Source organism: Nycticebus coucang, chromosome 12 (genome assembly GCF_027406575.1).
Source record: "Nycticebus coucang isolate mNycCou1 chromosome 12, mNycCou1.pri, whole genome shotgun sequence".
In the NCBI taxonomy this organism is placed as follows: Eukaryota; Metazoa; Chordata; class Mammalia; order Primates; family Lorisidae; genus Nycticebus; species Nycticebus coucang.
This window is the reverse complement of record NC_069791.1, coordinates 70,709,371-70,733,098: the sequence shown is the minus strand read 5'-3', so window position 1 is coordinate 70,733,098 and position 23,728 is coordinate 70,709,371. Positions and strand designations below refer to the sequence as shown.

The following is a 23,728-nucleotide window of genomic DNA, read 5'->3' as shown; positions in this document are numbered from 1 at the left end:
TGGATGGGACCACTGTCTGTGTGGAGTTTGCATGTTCTCCCCATGTCCTAATGGCATGTTTGAAACATTCGATAATAATCCACTTTCTAAAGTAAGGAGTTAAGGGGTATATTAGTTCCTTACTAATGGAGTTACTGTTAAAACCAAAGATGGGACAATAACAGCTACAGCCACCCCATAACATTTACGAGGCATTTATGGGCAGTCATGCACCCAGTACATTGCCTGGTATGTTGCTTATTGCCAGTGGCACCAAGTGCCTACTAGTAAGGGAATCCCAGGCCTCTTGCAAACTCCTCCCCTTTCTCCTCGCTCTCTGCAGCCCCTCCCTCCGCGGAAGAGCCCGGCTGGGGCCCAGCAGGTGTGGGGTTAAAGGAGTCTGTTGGGGCCCGGGAAGCAGCAGCAGCAGCAGCAACAACTGCAACAGCAGCCGCTGTGGCAGGCTTGGCTCCTGGCCAGCTGGCGGGGAGCCCTAGAAGGGAGGGAGGAGAAAGGGGAGGAAGAGGAGAAGGAGGGGGAGGAGAGGAGCAGTCAGCAGGCCCGAGGAGGCAGGACTTCCTGGTGTGGGGGTTGTCAACAGCCCAGAAAGAGAAAGACAGAGAGAGTGAGACCAAGAGTAGAGGAGGAGAGACCGACCCAGCGGGGCCACGCGGAGGAGATTTGGGAGACCCACCCGCTCAGACCGCGGAGGCCGGCCGCCCCCTTCCACATCGGTTTCGACACCTTTGGGTCTTCAGAGCCGCGCCTGGGCTCCACCAGCGAGGCGTGGGTTCCTTCTTTTCTGGAGAACAAACTTTGCACAGAGATGCCTCCCAGGGTGAGGTGCTGCCCCGGAGGATTGGGCAGCCTCTGATCGCCGCCTGCGTGTTCCGCATTGCCCGGGGCCGGGAGGCCCCAGGAAAGAACAGCCCGACATCTTAGGCGCTGGGACCCCCCACTCGGCTCAGTGGTAGGCCGGAGAGGTAGGACTGCAGGCTGGGCGGGGCGCTGGGGCGGCGGGGTAGGATCTGCCCCAGAGATGTGGGAGCCAGGGGCCTCGAGGCCCAGGGGAGGCCCTGGGACGGCCCGGCGAGACCAGGGAGCTGCTTCCCCAAGTTCGCCCCAAGGCGCTGCAGCCCGTACTCGCAGGACGATTCAGATCTCCAAAGTCTCTTAAGTTTGGATCCCAGACAAGAAATGCCTAACTTTGGGTCTCAGCTGCCTCTTCCTGCTCTGTGTGCCTGGTCTCTGTCTCTCTGCCTGTCTCTTTGTCTCTGGCGGTTTTCCCTTCCTCCCCCATTCTGCTCCCCAGAGAGGAAGCCCCAGAAGCCCCAGAGGTGGCCAGCCCACTGCTTTCTCACTCACGGGCGCGCTCTCTCTCTCCCTCTTTTTCCAGTTTGCAAACTCAGCTCTGGAGTTCAGCAGTGGCAGCAGCAGGAAAAACCTGCCCCGGCCCCCCCACCTCCCGCCACCTTCCCTAACCTGTACTCACTTCACCAACCACGCACCCCCAGTTCCTGCAAGGCTCTTTTCTGCTATGTCTGACCCAGACATCCCCAGGGGCCCTGATGCCCCCGCCATGTGGCCCCCCTGTTCCAGGGGTGCCTGAGCCCCTAAAAGAGCCCCAGACTCCCATCTCGGCCCAGTCCTGAGCCCCAGGAACCATGAGTGGGGGCAGGAAGAAGAGTAGTTTCCAAATCACCAGCGTCACCACGGACTATGAGGGCCCAGGTAGCCCAGGAGGTTCAGATTCCCCTGCCCTGCCTGCTCCTACTGGGCCCCGCCTGCCCAACGGGGAGCCCAACCCTGATCCAGGGGGCAAGAGCACCCCCAGGAATGGCTCTCCACCGCCTGGAGCCCCTGCCTCTCGTTTCCGGGTGGTGAAGCTGCCCCACGGCTTGGGAGAGCCCTATCGACGAGGTCGTTGGACGTGTGTGGATGTTTACGAGAGAGACCTGGAGCCCCCAAGCTTTGGCCGGCTCCTGGAGGGAATTCGAGGGGCCTCAGGAGGGACCGGGGGCCGATCTTTGGATTCCAGATTGGAGCTGGCCAGCTTGGGCCTGGGCGCCCCTACCCCACAATCAGGCCTGTCTCAGGGCCCCTCCTCCTGGCTACGCCCACCCCCCACTTCCCCTGGACCTCAGGCCCGCTCCTTCACTGGGGGGTTGGGCCAGCTGGTGGTACCTGGCAAAGCCAAAGTGGAGACATCCCCCTTGTCAGCCTCCTCACCACAGCAGCGCCCCCAAGAGCCTGGGACCAGGGATAGCTTGGGCACTTCTCGGGCCACCACGCCTCTGCCCTCCCTGAGGGTGGAAGTGGAGGCTGGGGGCTCAGCAGCTGGAACCCCTCCACTGTCTCAACGGAAAGATGGAGATGTGCGGCTGAGGATGGAGTTGGTTGCTCCAGAGGAGATGGGGCAGGTAAGAGCTGGGTTCCAAGTTGTGGGAGACCCCTGGGAGGCTATGCCTTGTCCTAACCTCTGTCCTGGCCTCCCTGCCACCATTGTCACCTGTCTGTCAGATCATATAGCCTTATTTTCTCTCCCTGCCATCTCACTTTGAGGTCCGTTCCTCCTCTTTTGTTTTCTTTCTCAGGCTCCTTCCCTGCTTTCTGCACCTTCTTTCTGACTTTTCATTTATTGTCTCTGGCTCTCTCCTTGTCTCCATATAGCCTGTAGCATATGTGGCCTCCATCTCTGGCATTCATGTTTTTTCTCTCTTGGTCTCACTCCCTCTGACTCCAAGTGATTGGGGTTGGGCTGGCCAGGTAGTTGCCCCCAGGGCAAGGAGAGATTAGGTGGGCATTCTATTTAAGTCTCCCCATTGCACCCCATCCTCCTACCAGCCACCCATCCCAGCCTCATCTAAGGAGGCTTAGATTATCTAAGGAGTCGGGTGGGGGGAACACATTACAGGGATGGAGGGGCCTTGCTCATTTGTCCCCTCCACCCAGTTGTCTGGCTTAGTTCCTGCATCTGAACAGAACAGTAGTGGAAAGCAGCTGAGGAGTTAAATCCTTTGCTCTTTCAGCTTCCTGTCTCCAAAAGAGGAACAAGTCTGGGCTGGGGGACAGGATGCCTGGGTCCCTGGGTTGGGAGTGCAGCCAGGGATGTGATGGTTGGATACTTCTGTCCTGAAGGAGAAAATGACACCTTGTCCTGCTGGAGGAAAGGCAGGGAGTGTGAGGATGAGAACTCTTTCCCCTTCCTGGCCTTGGGCACAAACCACAGTATAAAAATAACCTGAGACTGGATGTCTGAGTCCTGTCAGGACCGGTCAAGACCAGCTACCCTGACTCCCTCCTGGCCTTAAATTCTTGTTTGTTATGACCCCCATCCCCCACTTTTCTTGAGCTCTTTTATTCAGTTTCTTCCCTAGGGGAGAAGATGCTGTTTCCTTTGCTGGTCCATGTCCCCAGACTCTTCCAAACTAAGTTACCTTGGCCACCATCCTCTTTACTCTACCTGTCCTTAAGCCCTGCCTGAGCTTCTCTTGGGACCCTTGCTCTCTCTTTGGTGTCCTGATCTCCTTCCTTCCCCAATGTCCTGATAGCTTCCTATGTGCATGCTGCATTCAAGTCAGTATTTACCTGCCCAAAAGTTTGTCTCCCTTGTACTGTCCCCCATGCTTCTTCTCCCTGTAAAGATGGAGTGGTGGGGAAGAGCCAGGGGATACCATCTGGGCCTCTTTCCTCTGCTCTATCCCTCTAACCACCCTAAATTCTCTGTTCATGGCTTTTCTGAGAAGCTGGGGCCTCCTGGAGCCTCACAGAAGCGTCTTGTCTTGTTCCTGTTACCCCCGCCCTTTTGCAGCCACCCCCAGGCCTGTTGGGCTGTGTGGGTCCACACCCAGGCTCCACCTCCCTCCATCCCTTTCCCCGAATCAGGGCAGAGAGCAGAAGCAGAACTTCACCTGAGTCCTGAGAAGTTTGGAAGGAAAGGCTAGAAGACGGGGCAGTGGTGGGGGAGGATGAAGAAGCTGTTTCTGAGGATTCATTCATTCTACAAATAGCTACTGTACAGACTGACCTTCCAGCAGGGAAGACACAATAAGTACTTTAATTTCAGATAATGTTAGGTGCTATAAAAAAAAAAATGAAACCGTTCAGTGGACTAGTGAATAATAGGGAAATGCCTCTCTAAGGAAGTGACATTTGAGTTAGTTTAAGAAGGCAGATATTTTCTGAGTAGCCTCTGATTACAGGCCCTGGCTTCGCTTGGGGACAGCAGTGGAGACTGGAGCACTTCTCTGTGATACCCCATTTGCCACTCATGCCAGTCTTCAGGGTGACCTGTGTCCCTTACTTCTGATATTGACTTCCCTGGAGCTGAATGGGGAAGGGCTGCAGGGCAGGACTCCTGGGTCCTTGGAAGACAGCGAGCAGGTGGGGAGGGAGGAAGACTGCTCAGCAAGTTGTAAGATGGATGGTTATTTTCCCTCTCTCAAAGTTATGGTTCCTATCTCTCTGCCTCCAGGTGCCTACACTTGACTCTCGTCCCAGCTCCCCTGCATTCTACTTCTTCCCTGATGCCAATCAGGTTCACAAGTCTCCAGACCCCTTTGGGGCAGCAGCAGCCCAGAGCCTCAGCCTGGCCCGCTCCATGTTGGCTATCAGTGGTCACCTGGACAGTGATGATGATAGGTAGGTGTGCTCCATGTGGTGGGGCATGAGGTTTAGGCTCTTCATACAGCACCTGGGGATAGCTTCATGAAACTGCCTGGTAGGTTCTTCCCCCAAGTTGAACTTGGAAAGGACCTTTTAAACAGAAACCTGGCCTGGGCATAACCACTGGGAAAAGTTGATTTGGGACCCACTCCCTCTCTGTGGAGAAAGCTGAGTGGGACTCCTTGGCTTAAGACTGTCAGGTCAGAGACTTTTTTAGAGTTTGAAGGGAGTCATTGTTGTCAAATTCCAGAGCTTTTGCAGATTTAGTGATCATCTGGCCAACTCTAGGAACCTACTGGTAAATGTGCTGGAGACAAAATAGGGAATCAAGTCTCCTCCCAGTTTCATTTCCTGCTCCCTCCACTAGTGAGGGGAATGGGACTCCTTACAGCCCTTGTGGACTGTGTTGTACCTTCCTTATAGTTTACATAGATTAATTTAGAACCCTAGGACTTCAAGTACCAAGAAAGCATTGCCCTGAGATTCTGTTCCCTGAGGGGATGGAGTCAGCCAACAGGTAGCATGGGGGCTAAGCCCTCTCATGGCAAAGCCATGGGGAGAGCTTAAAAGAGCAGGACTTCCTGGGGCTTGCCTTTTGGAGGAGAATGCCCTCTTTGGTGGCAGCATGTGCAGAAGTTACTGTTTTGAGGTCCAGCTTTCAACATTCAAAGGAATGTCAGCTCAAAAGGGAGGCGCAAAATCGCGGGTCAGATAGGGAGGCCACTTGTTTCTGGCTATGGACTGATAGGAACCCCAAGAAGGGCCAGGGACTCGCCTTTTATTTTGGAGGGAAGAGTGGGACTTCCTGTCTGAGGCCCTCGAGGGGCGGGACTTCCTGTTTGGGAGGCACCGAGGGGTGGGACTTTGCGAGTGGGTGAGTGGGTGCTAGAGGAACCCACTCCAGATGGCGGTCGGTCTTTCCTGTTGCCCCCCCTCCTCCAGTCAGAGCCTAAAGCCCACTAAAGAAAGGGGCATGAGGCATTGGGGACCCGCAGAGGAAGAAGAAGGGGTGCCAGGAAGGCGGTGGGTTGGAGGGCAAAGGGGGCGGCGCTGCGGGTGGGTAGGGCGGGGCAGGGCGGCTTCAGCGCTCTGGAATGTACGAGGTGTGAGGTCGGCCAGGGCCAGGAGAGTCACCTGCCCTCCTCGCTGCTATTCTCAGCGCAGCGCTTCCCACCCTCTCCACCTCCCACTTGGGAGGTTCCCTGGCAAGAAGGCTCTCTGTCCCTCCCCCATCCCTGTTGATTTCATAGCCCTCCTGCTTTTTCTGTCTTGGAGGGTTCTCATCTCTTGGTTCCTTTGGTTTGTGCCCTCCCTCTGTTCCACCCTCTCTGTACAACCATGTCTGACTGGGCTGTCTCCCAGCCTTCAGCTTTACACTGCTGTACTTCAAGGCTCTGGGGTTCTGTCCCAGCTCAGCTCTTCATGCTCCACCCTGCACATGTTTGGGTTGGGCCACCCGATACCCCAGGAATGGGGCATGTAGACCCCCAACTCACCTGTCTGGTGTGCGGGAGCTATCAGGAGAGCAGGGTTCAAGTGGCTTGTGGTCTGAACTGTTAAGTACCTGGATCCCAGGCCCCGAGTTGGAGATGCCTGATAAATCTGTGAATCTGGGGGTGGGAGAACTGAGGGTACCTAGTGAGCTCAGACTGCTTATGTGCTCCTGGCTCGGAAGATCTTTTGTATTCCCAACAGGGCCTAGAAGGTGGGAGGTAGTTGGTTAAGGTAGTGGGATGGATGGATGGATGAATGGTTAGATGGATGGGTAGTCAGCCTGGGAGATCCAGGCATTATAGGGAATGGCTCCTAGGGTCTTGGGAAATAAAAGGTACATGTATTTATCCACTGCTTCCTTTGGGTTCTGTGCTACCTCTTATGTAGTCCTAAAAGCAGTTCCCCACTTTCCAGATGAAGAATCTGAGACTCAGGAGGAGGGTTTTATAAACTTGCCAAGATCACCCAGCTAGTAAGTGGCTGGACTACAGTCAGAGTTTGGGTCTGACCCCCAAGCCATGCTCTTCCTGCTCTCTTACTGTGATGCCTGTGTCCCAAGAGAAGAGGAGGATGCCCTTTCTCTCTAGGACAGTGTCAGGGACAACTCTCCCCAGTAGGGCAAAGAGCCAGCCCCCCTTCCCCCTTCCTGGCCTGGCCCTGCTCTCAAGGCACCACAAATCCAGATCCGGGAGGGAGTGTAGACAGGGCAGCCAAATGTCACTTTGTTGGCCTCAGGCCCAGCCCCTGGGGATTCCTCAGAGGAGCAAGACTGGCCCCTGCCCCCAGGATCTGAACCTCCCCACCTCTCCCAGGTGTCCTGCTTCATCTGATCCTTGTGTTGAAGCTGTTTTATTTGACCTTCAAAGAGGAAGATAAACCTCTAGGGCTGTCCTTAAACCAGGACCCAAGAGTCCTGAGGGCTAGAATCCCCACTGTGCATGTCACCACTACACAACTCCAGGGGATGCCACTCACATTTGAAATCATAGCTGATGCTAGAAATCATGACAGTCTTCCAGAAGATGGCCTTCAGTATCTTGAAGAAGGGGGCTTTTTGTTCTAATTCACACAAAGTTGCTTTTGGGTTTGTGGTGAGGGCTGATCCTGTTCCTACCAAAGAATTCTAGCATATTGGCCCCTCACTCATGGGTACTCAAAGGGAGGGCCTGGGTTGGCGGAAAGCTGGTTCCTTGAAACCTATGTTAGAATGTCATAGTGGAAAGTGCTGTCAAAAACTCTAGCACTAGACAAACCGGAGATAGTCGTCTATCAGCCAACAAATGTTTATTCTTGTATTATTCTTTTATTTCTGGCAAGAATGTACAACTTGGCATCTTCACCCAAATGTCGATCAAGCAAGGCCAATGTTTAGTCCTGTGTGTGTCTTATGTGTACTTGGGGGGTGGGGGAGGTAGTTTTTTTGCTGTGGCCCAGTCTCTGACCAGGTGTTACTGATTGAAATAGCTTGAAAACTGCTTTCACTCTCCCACCCACTGGCCTGCCCTCTCTTAAATGTCTCTCCCCACCCTTCACCTTGTCCTGCCCTCAGGTCTGATCACCCCCTTGGTTGCTCCACCTGTCAGCACCTTCTGCACCCAGAGTTTGGACAGGAAATGGAAAATTTCCAGCTCCCTCACACTTTCTTCTGGCTGCCTCATCCAGGGTCACCTTGAATTGAATGCTACTCCCCCCCCACCCTGCAGGGAAGCCAATTGGAGTTGACAGCCAGGAGGGAGGGCTTCCAGGGGAGCACAGGGTGTGGGCTATAGCATGTTGGGGCCGCCTCTCTGAGAGGGGCTCAGTGGGGGTCTGGAGGACAGGGCTCTTGATCCTGACCCTGCAGCACAGCAGGGCAAGGGGAGAGGGAAGGCACAGGAGCTGGGGCAGGTCACGGGCCACAGGTGAGGCAGGGCTTGGGACCTGAGTGGTAGAAGAGGGTGCCCTGGAGGATGAGACAGGGTGCAAGAGCCTGTGCAGGCTGTAAGCCATGAGAGAGGGGCTTGAGGGAAAGCCAGGTTCTGAAACCCAGAAGGGTGGGGCCGGGCTAAAAGGGCTGTTGAGCCAGGCCTGAGTCGACCTCTGGTGGCCACTTTACAAACTGCAGCCAATCCTGCTCTCCACTGCCTGTCATCCTCCAGGTTGTCTTCAAAGCCATTGCTCCTATGCTGAGTATCCTACCTCCAATTTCACCTTCCTCCCTCCCTTCAAGCCCTCATTCCCTGTAAGACTGCAGACCTCCAAGATCCCAGACCCAGGTTGCAGATCCATAGGCTGTTTTTGTCCTGTAGGACTCTGGCTCAGCTTCCATTGCTGTGCTAATCTTTCCTATTTCTCCTTTCCTTCACTGTGGAAGGTGAAGGACCCTCTCGCCCAGGCCCCAGGGCTCACCCTTGATGTGAGCTTTGTGTTTGGGAGGTGAGGTCAGTCCATGGAAGACCACAGTATGTGAGAACCTCCCCCCACTCCACCTATCCCTTTCCTGAGGCCTTGAGGGACCAGCTCATCTGAAGGGGGCAGGATGGGGTCAGGGTGGGGCCAGGATCTTCCCCACCTTTCACATCCCTCTCAGACCTAGGCTTCATTCCCTGAGGCCCCTCCCCAGACCAGGCCACCAGCTGACTTCCCTCCACCAGCCCCAGCCCCCTCCCCTCCACTCTGGGATTGGTGCCAGGGTGAGAAGGGGACACTGGCACTGACCATGTCTGGGAATTCCCGCCCACCGTGGAGCCAGGGGGGTTGGTCCCCGTGCCCCCAAGGAGCCAATAGCAGCCAGGCCTTGCCCTGGGGGGTGGTGTATATCTTTCAGGCCAGCACCCTCTAGGCGCTATCTCCTCTGCCTGCTTGGCACCAACCAGACCCCACTCTGCCTGGGGGGCTCTGAGCCCCCCAGGTACTCCCTTTGACACAGCCTTCTTGGGCCTGGGGACCCTCTTCCCTCAGGGATGGCCCAGCCAGGGGTCTCTGTCAAGTCCCTTGTGTTATCTTATGAGACTCAAGTGGTGGGGATGGCTCCAGGGCCACCAAGAAAAAGGGGCTGTGTCTCTTCCCCTTGCTCCCCTAGAGGGGCATCTCCTATTCGAGGGGCATCTGGACCCTCACCCCACCGAGGCCTGGGGGGCCCAGGGCAGCGGCTTTCTGCCCACCGGGGGATGGACAAAACCCTCCTTTCCCTGATTCTCTACTGTCACAGGTATGGGGGGGTGTGGGTGGAAGGCTGCAAATAAAGGGGCATTTGGAGGCCAGAGTCTGCTACAAGAAAGCAGCACCTGGGACGGCCCCTCCTCCTCACCTCTCACCTCCCTGTGTCTCTCCAGTGGCTCCGGAAGCCTGGTTGGCATTGACAACAAGATCGAACAAGCCATGGTAAGAGAAGCCATCTTGGTCCCCCGAGCTCTGCCCCAGCCTTTCTCTCCTCATTACCAGGGAACATAACTCCCAGTGCTGAGACCCACTCCCTGCTGGGCTCCCTTGGGTTCTCTGCCCCGTGCTGTCTCCACCTCAGCCCTTGACTTTAATTGGCCTCCATGTGTACACTGACCCCCATCTCCCTCTGTGAGCTCTGACTTTTCCTCTGTCCCCTGTCCTTATCCCCTACTCATCATTTTGGTACAAGGGAAGCTCCCACACTCAGGCCCTCAGGGCACTGGGCAGGAAGATAGGGTGGCCTGGCACCCCTGACACTTTTCTTATCCCTGGTCCCTGGGCCCCTAGGACTTGGTGAAGTCCCACCTCATGTTTGCGGTCCGGGAGGAGGTGGAGGTGCTGAAGGAGCAGATCCGGGACCTGGCTGAGCGGAATGCTGCGCTGGAGCAGGAGAATGGACTGTTGCGTGCTCTGGCCAGCCCGGAGCAGCTGGCCCAGCTGCCCTCCTCTGGAGTCCCACGGCTTGGGCCCCCTGCGCCCAATGGGCCCTCCGTCTGAGCCTCCCTTCCCTCACAATGTGCCTTTGGGGCTGCCAGGCCTCGTGCCAGCTGCCTGCCCACTCTTCCTATGCAGCTTTAATGTCCCCTGATTCCCGGAGTGTCGGGAGTTTAAGGCTCAATACTGGCCTGTCCCACCATCCTACCCCAATTTCCCCATTGTCCCCTTGATGGAGAAGGGAGGGCTTCAAGATGGGGTGTTAGATGGAGCCCCCTCCATGAGGGATTCCCAGCCCCCCTCCCTCCCTCATTAGGACCCCCCAGTGGTAGATGGCTTGGGGCAGACACCCCATCCCCACCTTGTTCCCTCAAAGTGCCCCCTCTCCTCTGCCTAGGGGAGGGAGTATGGACAGTATCTGGAAGTTCTGGGATTCAGGTTGTTATTAAAAATAATAATAATAATTAAAAAGTCTGAAGAAACTTGAATTTGGAGACTGACATCTGGTTGCTTGTATCAAGACTAGGGTCTGTGCCTGCAGTTTGAGGTCTGTGCCCTAGGGATCCTTTCCAGATGGGGGAGGTTTAATGTGGCCGAGACAAGAGGGGTTGAGAGAGGCAGCAAAGGGGCCAGCAGTCCAGGTCCTGGGAAGGGACAGGCAGAAGAGTGGGGTGGGGGGCATCTGCCCACGTGCTGAGGGGAGAGGGAAACAATGGGGCCTTTGGTCGTTGTGCAGGATCCACCCCCAGCTTCCCAGTGTGTCCCCTCTGCGGGCTGAATCCGGGTGGCTGCTTGGGGGCAGGGCAGGGGACCCTGAATGGGCCCCTTGTCTCAGAGCTGGGTGTGGGCCAGGCTCTCTGGGCACATGGTGCCCTTGCCAGGCATGGCCAGCTGCCATGACTTCTACCCCCAGCTGGCTGAGGACAGGCCCTGTGAGTGAGCTGGCCCCTCCTGACAGCCTGGGCTTGGGTCCCAGGCAGAAAAGTCAGCTAGGGAGAAGGACCCCACCTAGAGGGGAAAAGGGGAAAGTGCCTGCCACAACCCTAGGAGGACCTTTGGAAGAGCAGAGGGGCCCCTGGGAGGCTGACTTGGGTGGGACTCCCTGCCTTAAAGCTCCCTAGATTTATGACCTTGGACAAGTTCTTTGGTTTTTCCGAATCTCAGATTCTTCTTTGTAAAATGGCACTAACAATAATACCTTGAATGGGCTGCTGTGAGGATTATGTGACATAATACATGGGAAATGCCTAGTGCACACCAGGTGGTCAATGTATATTAGTTTCCTTTCCCCGGATCTGAGGGAAGAAAGACCAAGGACAGAAGGGATTGGCTTCCTTGGTCCTGGAAGGGCCCTTGGGGGTTGGGGTCTGGCCAGGCAGGTTCTCACAATGGGCTGGAACTCTCCCTCACTGTAGGTTCTCATCCACTTTGACTCCTCTCCCTGTCCTAGGGAGGGGAGGAGAGACCTGGGATAAGTTGCTGGAGTGGGCTGTCCCCTTAGATTTCTTATTTCTTTCTTCACTGTTGTGCTTGAACCCCCTTAGCTCCCAGAATTCCCTTCGGGTGGCAGCTACTGCCTGTGACCTATCCCCCTCCCCAATTCCCACCCTCCAGTCTCTAGCCTCACCATACCAAATGCTGGCTCTGACCCCTACTTTAGGTTCATCCTATTGGGAGAGATGGCTGTGGTCATGAGGTTCTTCCGATGGGTCAGGCGGGCTTGGCAAAAGATTACTTGCTGGGTGAGTTGCAAAGACTCCCTTGACCCCAAGATGCGCTGGTCATTGACCCCTACCACATGGCCAAACAAGGCTAGGGATGGGACAGCTGGGAGGGGCTTGAGAAGAAGGAGGCTGTGGAGCTCATTGCTCCATCCCTTTTGTGCCACCCTCTCTGTGGACTGTCACCTCTGTTCTGCCCCTCTCTTCTCTGTGTCTTGGTTCTTAGGTTTTCTTCTGGAGAAAAAAAGTTAGGCCAACCATCTTAGAACACTCTGGCTCCAAGAAACATGCAATGAAGGGGGTAGAGAAGACTCCCAAAGTGGTTGAGACTTTCACATTTGTCCAGCTTCCCAAAGAGGATAAGCTCCCCAATGTGGACGCATCCCCTGAGCTGGCTGAGCCCTGCGTGTTGGCCAAGACAAGAGACAGGACCAAGATGGAGCTGGGCAGTGAAGGCCGATCCCTGCTGCGACTACCCCAGACTGCTGTCCAGTCTGTCTCCACACTCATGGTGTCGGCCCTGCAGACTGGCTGGCAAATGTGCAGCTGGAAGGTAGCACTGTTCCCCTGGTTCCCAAAATCCTTCCCACCCTCCCCAACCCCCAGTGACTCATTCCTCCTTCCGTTCACTTGTTCAACAATCATCTATGCTGCTACTGAGTTCCAAGCACTGAGGCAGAAACTGAGGATATAATGGTGAACAAGATTTCCAGACTTAGGGGTCTACAGATAAGACAAAAGGCATCGTTGGTTTGTTATTCACACATGTTGTTGGGTGTGACGTGGGAAGTTGAGGGAACTTTGGAAAACCAAAGGAGGACTCCTGCCCATCTAGACCTATCGAGTTGGACAAGTTAGAAGGGAGCATGAAGCTGAGACCTGAAGGAGTTAGCTTGGCTTGAGGGGATTGTTAGGGAAAGGGGTAAGGAGTGAGAGGAATGTTCTATGAAGACAGAATAGCAGGTGTTTGTGAAGGTAGTCCAAGGCATGAGGGGAGCAATCCTGGAGCCAAATGCCACCTTAGATAGGCAGGGTGGATACTTAAGTTGTGGCATTTGACTTTGACCTTAAGAGTGATGGAAACCCTCACAAAGATTGAGAGGACGAGTAACATGATCAGATTTTGATTTAGAAAACTCACCTATACTTACACCTTGCTGGTGGAATTGTAAAATGGTACATTCTGGAAAAGAGTATCGTTGTTTCTTATAAAGCCGAACATGCAGTTATCATATGACCCAGCCATTATCTCAAATAAATGAAATATTATATTCACACAAAAATCTGCATATGAATGTTCATAGCTGCTTTATTTGTAATAGACAAAATCAACTCAAATGTCCTTCAGTGGGTGGATGAATGGTTAAATTGTGAAATGTCTATACCCTGAAACACTACTGAGCAATAAAAAGAGACAAACTATTGATACATGCAGGGTAATTATACTGAATGGAAACCAATCTCAAAAAGTTATATACTGTATGATTCTATAAATTATATGCCATTCTTTTTTTTTTTTGTAGAGACAGAGTCTCACTTTATGGCCCTCGGTAAAGTGCCGTGGCCTCACACAGCTCACAGCAACCTCCAACTCCTGGGCTTAAGCGATTCTCTTGCCTCAGCCTCCCAAGTAGCTGGGACTACAGGCGCCCACCACAACGCCCAGCTATTTTTTGGTTGCAGTTCAGCCGGGGCCGGGTTTGAACCCGCCACCCTCGGTATATGGGGCCGACGCCTTACCAACTGAGCCACAGGCGCCGCCCAATTATATGCCATTTTTGAAATAACAAAATTGAAGAAATGGAGACTAAATTAGTGGTTTAGTGGTTGCCAGGGGCTGCAGGGGGAAGGATAGGAGGCCAACATGAGAGATCTTTGTGATGATGAAAATCCATGTTCTGAATCTTGAAACTGGTAGTTGGATACACAACCCTGCACATATGATAAAATTTTGTTAAATTAAATGCATACATCCATACACCCCACTGAGACAAGTGAACCTGGAGAAATCTGAATAAGATTAGTAGATCATATCAATGTCAATGTCTTGACTGTGATACAGTTTTGTAAGATTCTCCCATTGATGGAAATTGGGTAAAGGAGCTCTATAACTTCTCTATAACATGAGATCTCTATAACTTCTTACAACTGCATGTCAATCTAAAATTATCCCAACATAAAAAGTTTATTTTAAAAAAAGGAAAATAAGTCATTACCAAAGCAGCTTATTTTGGTCTTGAATAAAGTATTACTGCATTATTAATAAGAAACGTTTTATCTGGCTGAAAGAGGAGTTTTCAGGGGACAAGAGGTGGGTCAAAAAGATCCACTGGAAGCTGATGTAGTCCAGGTTAAGAGGGAATGCTCTACTGGACTGGAAGGGAATGTTGACCATTGACCAATGGGACAGAGGTACGGGATAGAACAAGGTGCTTCTAATGGATTTGAAGCATATTTGGGAGGGAGAATTGTTGGGCCAGGTGGTTGACTGGATAGAGGTAACAAGGAGAGGGAGAGACAGAAGTCACTAGGATGGAGAAGAAGGACTTAAGGGCAGAAGTGATAAGCTCAGGGAGTTGGGCAAGATGAGTTGTAATGTTGATAAGACACTTGCATGGAGGTGTCTGGGAGGCAGTGAGATATACAGTCCCCAGAGGTTAGGACAGAGGTCAGGAAAGAGCCGCGAGCTAGAGACAGATTTAAGGTGTCCTCTGTCTTCCTTCATTTTAACATACTCTCCATGAAACTGTGAGTGGAGAAATCAAAGGTGGGTTAGACATGGTCCCGGTTTCCCAGGAGCTTGCATTCTAGTAGCTAAACCAGCCAAATTCTCAGGACAAACAATGTATGAAAAGTGTTATGATGGGGCAAGCACAAAAGTAGAGATGATGAATACTTAATGCAGCCCAAAAAATCTTAATGGAGGAGGTGGGATTAGATGAGCCCTTTGCTGTTTACCTGCCAGTTGTTCTGCCAGTAGTTTCAGCCTAGACCCAGCTATTTACACATGCATATCTTCTCTTTCTTTTTATAGTCATCTGTGAGCTCTGCATCCATTACCTCCCAAATGATGACCCAGTCCCCTTTGCAGACACCAGAGGCTGAGTTGCTGCGGGAAGTGTACCTGGTGCTGTGGGCTATTCGGAAACAGTTACGACAGCTGTCCCGCAGGCAGGAGAGGCGCAAACGGCGCCACACTCGGACCCACACTTCCCCCCAACCTGAATTGGTTCAGTGCCTGAAACAGGATGCCCGAAGTCCCCTCTAGGGGGGAACCCCAGATCCTCAGAAAGCCCCCACCTCACTCTTAGGTAAGGTTGATAGGGAGTCAGGGCCGCAGGCCAGAAGTTGTGAGTGAGGAGATGTTTTCATACTGTCACCTTTCGTCGAGAGCCCAAGGCCAGGCCTGGGGGCCCACATACTCCCCTTTATTCTGTTTATTCAATTTGTAAAAAATTATCAAAATATTGGGAAATAAATATCAGTTGTTTCTGAGTAGATGTAGAATGTGTTTGTGGACAGTCAGAGGCAATAAGAGGTGTTTGGGTGAGCCAGGAAGAAGCACCCAAAGTATTTGGGGAGAAAGAAGGGGTCTCCAGATTCTCTAGGCCTCAGACCATTCGAGGGGCTGAAATTGTCTTTGGCAACTTTGCCAGGTGGTAAAGGACAGCAACAGCAGTACCTGGCGCCAAGACAGCTGCTCTCCCTAGCAACTCTATAAAAAAGGAATTTAGGGTGGGTTCTGGGACTGGTCCAAGGCCCTATAGCGGGATGCTGCCTGCTCCCAGAGCTATCTTGCTGCCCTTCCTCTCCTGGGTTTGGCAGTGGGCTTGGCCTTGGAGGCTCTCCCATCTGCAGACACACCAGGCTGTGCTACCTAAGCCCTGCTGAGAGGAAACTACCAGCGGCCTTGTACTCTTCATGCAAGGACGCAGTGCCAGCCTGTGGCTAAGATGGGGTTTGTAGCTTGGGTAGGCCCAGTGGAGGCTTTGGCCCACTGAGGTGGGGGATCTGGGACCAGTGCCCCTGACCTCTTGGAGGGAGGTTGGAGGGTAGGGATGCCTTGAGCTGCAAGTATCCTCCTGGGCTTAGCCTGCCCTCTAGCCTGGCCATGTGAAGGTGCAGAGGTGGCTGTGCAAGGAAAAGCAGAGATATTCCAGCAAAATTCAGGGATTGGAGGGTTCATAGGGCATGGGGAAGGAGAAAGAGATGGCAGTAGAGCCTTAGCCGAAGGGGCACCAAGGCCCTGGGATGGGAGGAGAGAGGGTGCAGACAGCTGTGCTAGGTCTTGCCCCAGGAGAGTTTACTTGTGAACAGCAGGCAGTGCCCCCTCTACACACACACCTCTGCAGCTCTGGGAAAGTTTGACCTGGTTCCCAGGGATGCAGATCCTTTTCTGGTCCTGGAGCCCCCACCCCCATCCTCCCCACAGCTTTGCTGTCCTGAGCCTGTGAGCTGTCCGCTACAGCCACAACCACCATGATTAAGTACCCACTGAGACTATCTTATTTTAAAATAATTCTCACAATAGCTTTCTGAAGAGTCCTCACTTTAATTTTTCAGAGAAAACTGAGGGACAGAAAGGTCATGTTTAAGGTCGTGCAGCTTTCATTCTTTCAGATAAGGAGCCTGGCTCATCCAGGATATGTTACACAGCAGGTGTTCAGCCCAGGAGTGAAGTGATTTCACTGGGACTCAGTCCTAAGAGTAGCTGAAAGTCAAAGCCTGTTTTCAGGCAGGGCCTCAAAACAAAGTGATGTACAGTGACTCATATCTGGAGCTTTCTTTTCCTTTCTTTTTTTCTTTTTTTTTTTTTTAAGAGATAAGATCTCATTATGTCACCCAGACTAGAGTGCAGTGGCGCCATCATAGCTCACTGCAACCTTGAACCCCTGGGCTCAGGAGATCCTCCTGTCTCAGCCTTCCAAAGCACTGGGATTACAGAGGTAAGCTATCATGCCTTGCTCATGTCTGGAGCTTCCAATCACCAATTATTCATCCTGAATCCCTTATGTGTCAAAAACCTTTCTGGGGGTGAACAATGTTGGTGCGGGGTATGTGTCCCAGGAAGCCCTGAGGTTTAAAGGGTCTCAGAAGGTTAATACCTCACTAAGATCTAGGATCAGCCCTTCCAAGACCTGGACATGGGCTCCTCTTCTCTGGGGACCTGAGGTTTCAGTGAGAAACGTAATGTAGGGTGAGGTAGGCAGGGCCTCTGAGGGTCACTGCTAAAATAGCCTTGCAAGTAGCTAAAGGCCCAGGATCCATCTGAGCTTGAGGCTGTGGGCTTGTGGAAAGGAAGGCTCTCATTTTAATTTGGCTACTTCAGTTTCTTGGGAGTGGGGCGGAGAGGTGAGTTCAGCCAGCAGCCAAGATTGCTGCTGGCACATCCTACAGCTCTCTACTTCCCCCTACACAGAGCTTTGTCTGGGCTTGGCTGAGCAAAGGCAGGGAGACTTGTGGCAGGGAAAGGGGCAGGGTGGAAGGGAATGGTCCACAGACCTTGCTTCTTAGTTCACCTAGTCAGCCTTTCTCATCTGTCCTAAGGATCCAGCTCAGAGCCCTGGAGGACTGTGGTAGGACTTCCCAGCTAGGAGAGCATGTAGAATCTCCTGGAGTGGAAATTTATGGACAGGGCAGGATTCTTATCCAACCAGCCCTCTCCTGGTAATGAACAGTGGGAGACACAGTGACACCTGTGGCAGAAGAAAGCTGTGTCTTGATGACAGTCTTGAGCAAAAATCCTACCTTGGGCTCGGCATCCGTAGCACAGGGGTTATGGCACCAGCCACATACACCCAGGATGGCGGGTTCAAACCCTGCTGGGGCAAACTGCAACAAAAAAATAGCCGGGTGTTGTGGCGGGCGCCTGTAGTCCCAGCTACTGGGAGACTGAGGCAAGCGAATGCTTAAGCCCAGGAGTTGGACATTGCTGTGAGCTATGATGCCATGGTACTCTATCTAGGGCGACATAGTGAGACTCTGTCTCAAAAAAAAAAAAAAAATATCCTATCTTGGACACCCTCCCACCACCAGGCTGCAGATATTGCCTCTTCCTCAAGGATACTTTACTTGGCCAGAGTGGAAAGGCTATGGGTGGCCCAGCTGGGTTCAGGGTCCTTCTTTTTTTGTTTGTTTTTGAGACAATGTCTTGCTCTGTGACCCAGGCAAAAGTGCAGTGGTGGGATCATAGCTCACTGCAGCCTCAAACTTCTGGGCTCAAGTGATCCCACTACAACCTCCTCAGTTAGCTAGGACTACAGGCATGTGTTACCATGCTCAGCCAATTTTTTTATTTTTTGTAGAGATGGGGGTCTTACTATGTTGCCCAGGCTGATCTCATAGCCTCCCAATGTGCTGGTATTACAGGCATGAACCACCATGCCTAGACAGGGACCCTTTTTTATTTTCAAAGACCACCCATCCTATTGGTGAAAAGGGCTTTAGGGCCGTGGGAACAAAATAAGAGTGCTGGTCCCTGATTGCTATGTACTCTTCCTGGTCCTGCTCCATCTCTCCCTTCTTCCCCATCATTATCAAATTCCCTAAACATTTCAAATCATTTCTCCTGCTTCTTTCCCTGGGACCCCCTACAGTCCATTGACCACATAGCAAAACAGGTCACTTTCCTACTTAAACCCCCTAGTGGCTTTCTATCATCCATGGGGGAAAAGTCCAGACTTTTCCCTTTGTCTAAAAATGCCTTTCTTTTAGATCTTGGAACAGCGGACTCATTGCCCATCTAGATTCTGTTTTTCTTTTTGTTTGTTTGTTTTGCAGTTTTTAGCAGGGGCTGGGTTTGAACCTGCCACCTCCAGGATATGGGGCCGGCGCCCTACTCCCTTGAGCCACAGGCACCACCCTCCCATCTAGATTCTGTGCAAATGTCATTACCTCTTGACATGGACCCGTCCTGTCCACCTCACCTAAGCTCAAGAGAACTACCCTGGAGATCTCCTCTATCTCTCACCAAGGTTTATTTTTTCATAGTACTTAACAGTATCTGAAATTATCATATTTATTTGTTTACCAATATACTTGGGAGGCAGCCGTAAAACATAATAGTAAGGAACATTGGGAAGTGGTTTTTGCCAGGATGTGTAAACTTGAGTAAATTAGTTAACCTCTCTGAGTCTCGGTTTCCTCATCTGGAAAATGGGGATGAGTGATACTTGAATGATAGAGTAATTGTAAGGATCAGCGGAAACATAACATAAGGGCCCAGTGTTAGCTGCTTGTGTTATGCTAATAGTTATGATTTGTGGTTTATGAGTGCTAAGGCCCAAAACAGTGCTGAATGAACCAGAAAGTAAACTTTCACTTAGTGTATGGGAAGCACACTCCACCAACACCATTTTGGAAGCACTAAAGAATGCCACGTGTGGGAGGAAGAGAGTCCAGAGGCCTTGGTCCTAGTCTCATTCTTGCTCCTGCCTTGCTGCATGACTTTTGAGTCACTTTCCACCACTGTGTCTCAGGCTCCTCAAATAAAATGATGGATTGCTCTGCTCCCTGCCAGCTTCTAGGAGTTTGGGTTTGGGTCCTATGCTCCCTTTTCTACTGTGCACTATTCAGATTTTGAGAACACATGATCCCTCCAATTCCCTTGTTTTTGTAGTCCAAAGTGAGTTTTTTTTTCTTGAGCTGCTATGGAAGAGTTGACCCAGGTAAAACATTCTCTGTTTGAGCCTTTGAACTCTTCCTCTTCCCCCGCCCAGAGACAAAGTCCCAGTTTTGGACACCAGTCTTTCTACCAGTGTCACTTCCTCTCCTTCAGCCTCATGCATTTTAATATTTGAGCCCTGGTGGGAGGAGAGCCAGCCACGGCTTAACCCTACCTTAGGCCCGACTCAGGCAGGGGGCTTTGTTCATTGTCACGGGGTGTGGCATTTAAGGCACAACACAGCTGAGCACTGGCCCGAAGGTCTTGGGCCTCAGAGTTATCTATAGCTATATTTTAACTTGCTCTCACTTTCCTCTCAGGAATGGAGGGAAACACTGTAAGATTGCAGTGAGGGCATTCTCTACCTAGTAGGCATCTGAGAAGTCTCCTGTCAAATGAGGTGTTAGTTTGGAGGATAGTTTTGGGGAGTCCAGGTAGCTGGGGTAGCTTCCTTCATCTATACTCCATACTCCTCCAAATAGGCACATGGTCCATCAGGCCTTGGGGGTGTAAGGAAAGGGGGGTGGGTGGTTGTTAGAGGGCTGGATCTTTTCCAAAGGGCCTGTGTGTCTAGGAGCAGGCATTTCTGGTGGCCTCATGCTGAGACATTTGTCCCCTGGGTCACAGCTGCTGGATCTGCCAGCACTGTCTAGCTCTCATTGGGCTGTCTTGACCCAAACTGGAGTACTGGGCAGATAGCCTGTGAGTTCTCCAAAGAGGAGATGGACTAAAGAAGGGGACCTCTTCTCCCTTCTCTATCTTTTTATTTGCCGCGTGCCTGTCTGCCCACTTTGCCTGGCATACTCTCTGTCCCTGTGAAAGCTGAGACATGGCTTTCTGCCTGGTTCCCTTTCCCCCAGTGATTCCTGGGGTGAGTGGCTGGTGAGGAGCAGGTTTTGGAAGGCAGGGTTAAGTCATTTGTGTTGAAGGATGAGTCTATGCACTGGTCATGCTGGGGTGTGACAGCTGCTGAGTTTTCCCAAACTGGGACAGATGAAGCTGTGAGAAAGCTGAGTTCCCTGAGGGGCAGAGGTACAGGGATGTCTATACCACCCTGTTTTTTTCTTTTCTTTTAAGAACCAGTTGTTTTTCCTTTACGATTTAAATGCTCTGCTGCTTATCTACTGTTGTGGGTCTTTTCTAGAGACCCACAGAATTTAAGAGTTTAATAGAGTTTTCACACCTGCCGTGCATCCTGGCTTCATCATCTCTGTCAGGACCAACTTATCTTTCAAACTCCTGCTCAAGTCTGCCTCCTCCCCCAGGGCCCTTCCTGACACCTACCAAGTCCAGAATAATAATGCGATTGGATCACCTTCTTCCTCTGTGGCCTCATTTTAGTCTGTATCTCCTACCACTTTGTATTGGACTTGGTGATTCACAAATCTCTCTTTTTTATTGGTCTGTAATGTCCTTAGAAGTAGTGAACATTCATCTTTTTTAATCACAATATAGTACTTAAACCATAGTGAGCATTCAATAAGAGAGTGTTGAATAAATAAATTTAAGTGAATGACCTGTTAGTATGATTGTCACCACTACATTTTGCATATTTTAATGTTTTAATCTCCTGAGTTATTTGTTAATGATTTGCCAAGATTATTATTTAATGAAAAATATAAGTCATAAAATGAAATAAATATTTAAAAAAAAAAAAAAAGAGTTTAATAGAGTTTAAGAGCCTGTGCTCAGGTGGTGCCCGTAGCTCAGTTGGTAGGGCGCCGGCGACATACACCTAGGCTGGCAGGTTCGAACCTAGCCCGGGCCAGCTAAAACAATGACAACTGCAACAAAAAATAGTCGGACATTGTGGCGGGCGACTGTAGTCCCAGTTACTTGGGAGGCAGAGGCAAGAGAATGCTTAAGCCCAACAGTTTGAGGTTGCTGTGAGCTGTGATGTCACAGCACCCTACCCAGGGTGACATAGTGAGACTCTATCTCAAACAAAAAAAAAAAAGAAAGAAAAGAGCCCATGGTCAGGAGCCAGACTGCTGAGTTTTGGTTCTACCACTTACTAGCTATATGTCCATGGCCTTAGGCATATTACTTAACCTCTCTGTGCCTCGGTTGCCTCACCTGTAAAATGGAGATGATACAAGATTGTTGTGAAGATGTAGTGACTTAATGCATGGAAAACACTCAGAACAGTGCCCACCACATATGTGCTGTGAACATTTGTTTTTGCTCTTACTTCTTATTGATGTCTAGAAGCTCTTTATAGATCAGGGACATCAGCCCTTTCTCTATAACATAAGTTACAAATATTTTAATATGGTTCATTGTTTTTAACTTTTTATTTTGAAATATATGTAGTTGCCAGAAATAATACAGAGATCCTGTATACCCTTCATCCAGTTTCCCCCAATGGTAATGTATTGCATAATTTTAGAACAATAGCATCACCAGGAAACTGACCTTAATACAACCCAGAACTTATTCAGATTTCACCAATTTTACATCCATTTATTTATGACTGTGTGTGTGTGTTTAATTCCATTCAATCTTATAACGTGTAGATTCCTGAACCACCACTACAATTAAGATACAAGACAATTTCATCACAGGGATATCTCATGCTACCCCTTGATAACCATATCCACCTTCTTCCCTGTCCCCTCCCTAATCTCCAGTAACTACTAACCCAGTCTCCTTCTCTATAATTTTGTAATTTCAAGAATGTTAAATCAATGGAATCACATAGCTTATAGCCTTTTGGGATTGGTGTTCTTTTGCAGATTCATTTAAGTTGTTATGTGAGTCAATAATGTGTTCCTTTTTATTGGTAAGTAACATTCCAGAGTACGGATGGACCAGTTTGTTTAACGATTCGCCTGTTAAAGGTCATTTGAATTTTTTTCCAGTTTTTTGGCTTTTTCAAATGAAGCTCCTATGAGCATTCACATACAGAGTTTTGCATAAACATAAATTTTCATTTCATGTACAAGATTGCAATTGCCAGATCATATGGTAAATGCATGTTTTGTTTTATATGAAACTGCCATGTTTTTTTCCCCGAGTGGCTGTACCATTTTGTATTCCTGTTAGCAATGGGACTTAATAGCAGAGTTGTCCAGTTCCTCTGCATCCTCCCCAGCATTTAGTGTTACTACTGTTTCTTATTTTATCTCATTCTGGTTTCAATTTGCATTTCCCTCAGGCTAATGCTGTCGAACATCTTTTCATGTATGTTCAAATGCTTGTCATCTATATATTGTCTTTAGTGAAATATCTGTTACTGTGTTTTGCCCATTTTCTAATTGGATTGTTTGGGTTTTTAAAAAAAACACTTCTGAGTTTTGTGAGTTAAAAAATATTCTAGACACACACACACACATACACCTTTGTTGGAAATGTAGTTAGCAAATATATTTTCCCAATCTGTAGTTGTCTTTTCATCCTCTTAGCAGAGGCTTTCACAGCATATAATTTTGATGAGATTTAACTTATCAAAGTTTTTCTTTTACAGGTTGTGCCTTTAGTGTCAAGTCTAAGAATTCTTCCCCTAAGTTTTCTTCTGTGGAAGAATAGAAGATTTTCTTCTATGTTGCTTAAGTTTTTTAGTTTTATATTTTATACTTAAGTCTGTGATCCATTTTGAGCTAATTTTTGTAAAGGTTGTTAGGTTTAGGGCAGGTTTTGTTTGTTTTGTTTTGTTTCGCTTATGGACATTCAATTGCTTCCACCCCATTTGTTGAAAAGGCTATGCTTCCTCCATTGAATTGCTTTTGCACCTTTGTCAAAAATAAGTTGGGCATGTCTGTGTGGATCTATTTCTGGCTTCTCTAGTTCCAGTGATCTGTTTGATCTATGCACTTGCCCCTTTGCCAATACCATATTGATGTGATTACTGCAGAAAACCTCAACATTAGGTAGAGTGGTTCTTCCTACTTCATTCTTCTTTTCAAAACAATTTTAACTGTTTTTGATGTTGCTTTTTTTTTTTTTTTTGGCCGGGGCTGGGTTTGAACCAGCCACCTCCGGCCTATGGGGTGGGCGCCCTACTCCTTTGAGCCACAGGCACTGCTCAATATTACTATTTTTTTTAAAACAATGTAGATATATTTTAGAATTTGTTATGAGGCTGAAGAGATCTTTTTATTGTAACTTGGAGTATGTCATCTCCTTGTTGAAGATCTTTTCAGGGTATCCCGTAGCATTTAGGAAGAAAACCAAACTCCTCACCTCAGCTCTTGGCTGTGGTTCCTGACTACCTGCCTGGCCTCATCCGTCACCCCTTCTGCATCACTTCCACTGTGCTTGGCTAGTTTTATTTCATTTCTCCTCTCCACCTCTCCACCCTGGGCCTTTGTAAGTGCTGAGTTTTCTGTTCTGAGTTTCTGCTCCACAT

The 23,728-nt window shown here is 50.4% G+C and overlaps 2 protein-coding genes across 3 annotated transcripts; both read left to right on the top strand.

Moving 5' to 3' along the window:
* Positions 1–400: 400 nt before the first annotated feature.
* On the top strand, positions 401–10,484 carry TSC22D4 (TSC22 domain family member 4). Of its 2 annotated transcripts, XM_053555498.1 has the most exons (5): positions 431–962; positions 1,376–2,399; positions 4,454–4,620; positions 9,453–9,501; positions 9,850–10,484. In XM_053555498.1, exons 2-5 carry the CDS (start codon positions 1,644–1,646, stop codon positions 10,057–10,059), a joined length of 1,182 nt encoding a protein of 393 aa, XP_053411473.1. In that variant the 5' UTR covers positions 431–962; positions 1,376–1,643; the 3' UTR covers positions 10,060–10,484. The 2 variants fall into 2 exon arrangements, with proteins under 2 accessions (XP_053411474.1, XP_053411473.1); XM_053555499.1 differs by lacking the exons at positions 9,453–9,501; positions 9,850–10,484 and adding an exon at positions 7,688–9,232 and having other exon boundaries at positions 401–962.
* Positions 10,485–11,675: 1,191 nt separating this feature from the next.
* SPACDR (sperm acrosome developmental regulator) lies at positions 11,676–14,985 on the top strand. The gene is made up of 3 exons (XM_053555500.1): positions 11,676–11,738; positions 11,944–12,270; positions 14,752–14,985. The coding sequence occupies exons 1-3, from the start codon at positions 11,676–11,678 to the stop codon at positions 14,983–14,985; spliced, it is 624 nt and encodes a 207-aa protein (XP_053411475.1).
* The last annotated feature ends 8,743 nt before the right edge of the window (positions 14,986–23,728 follow it).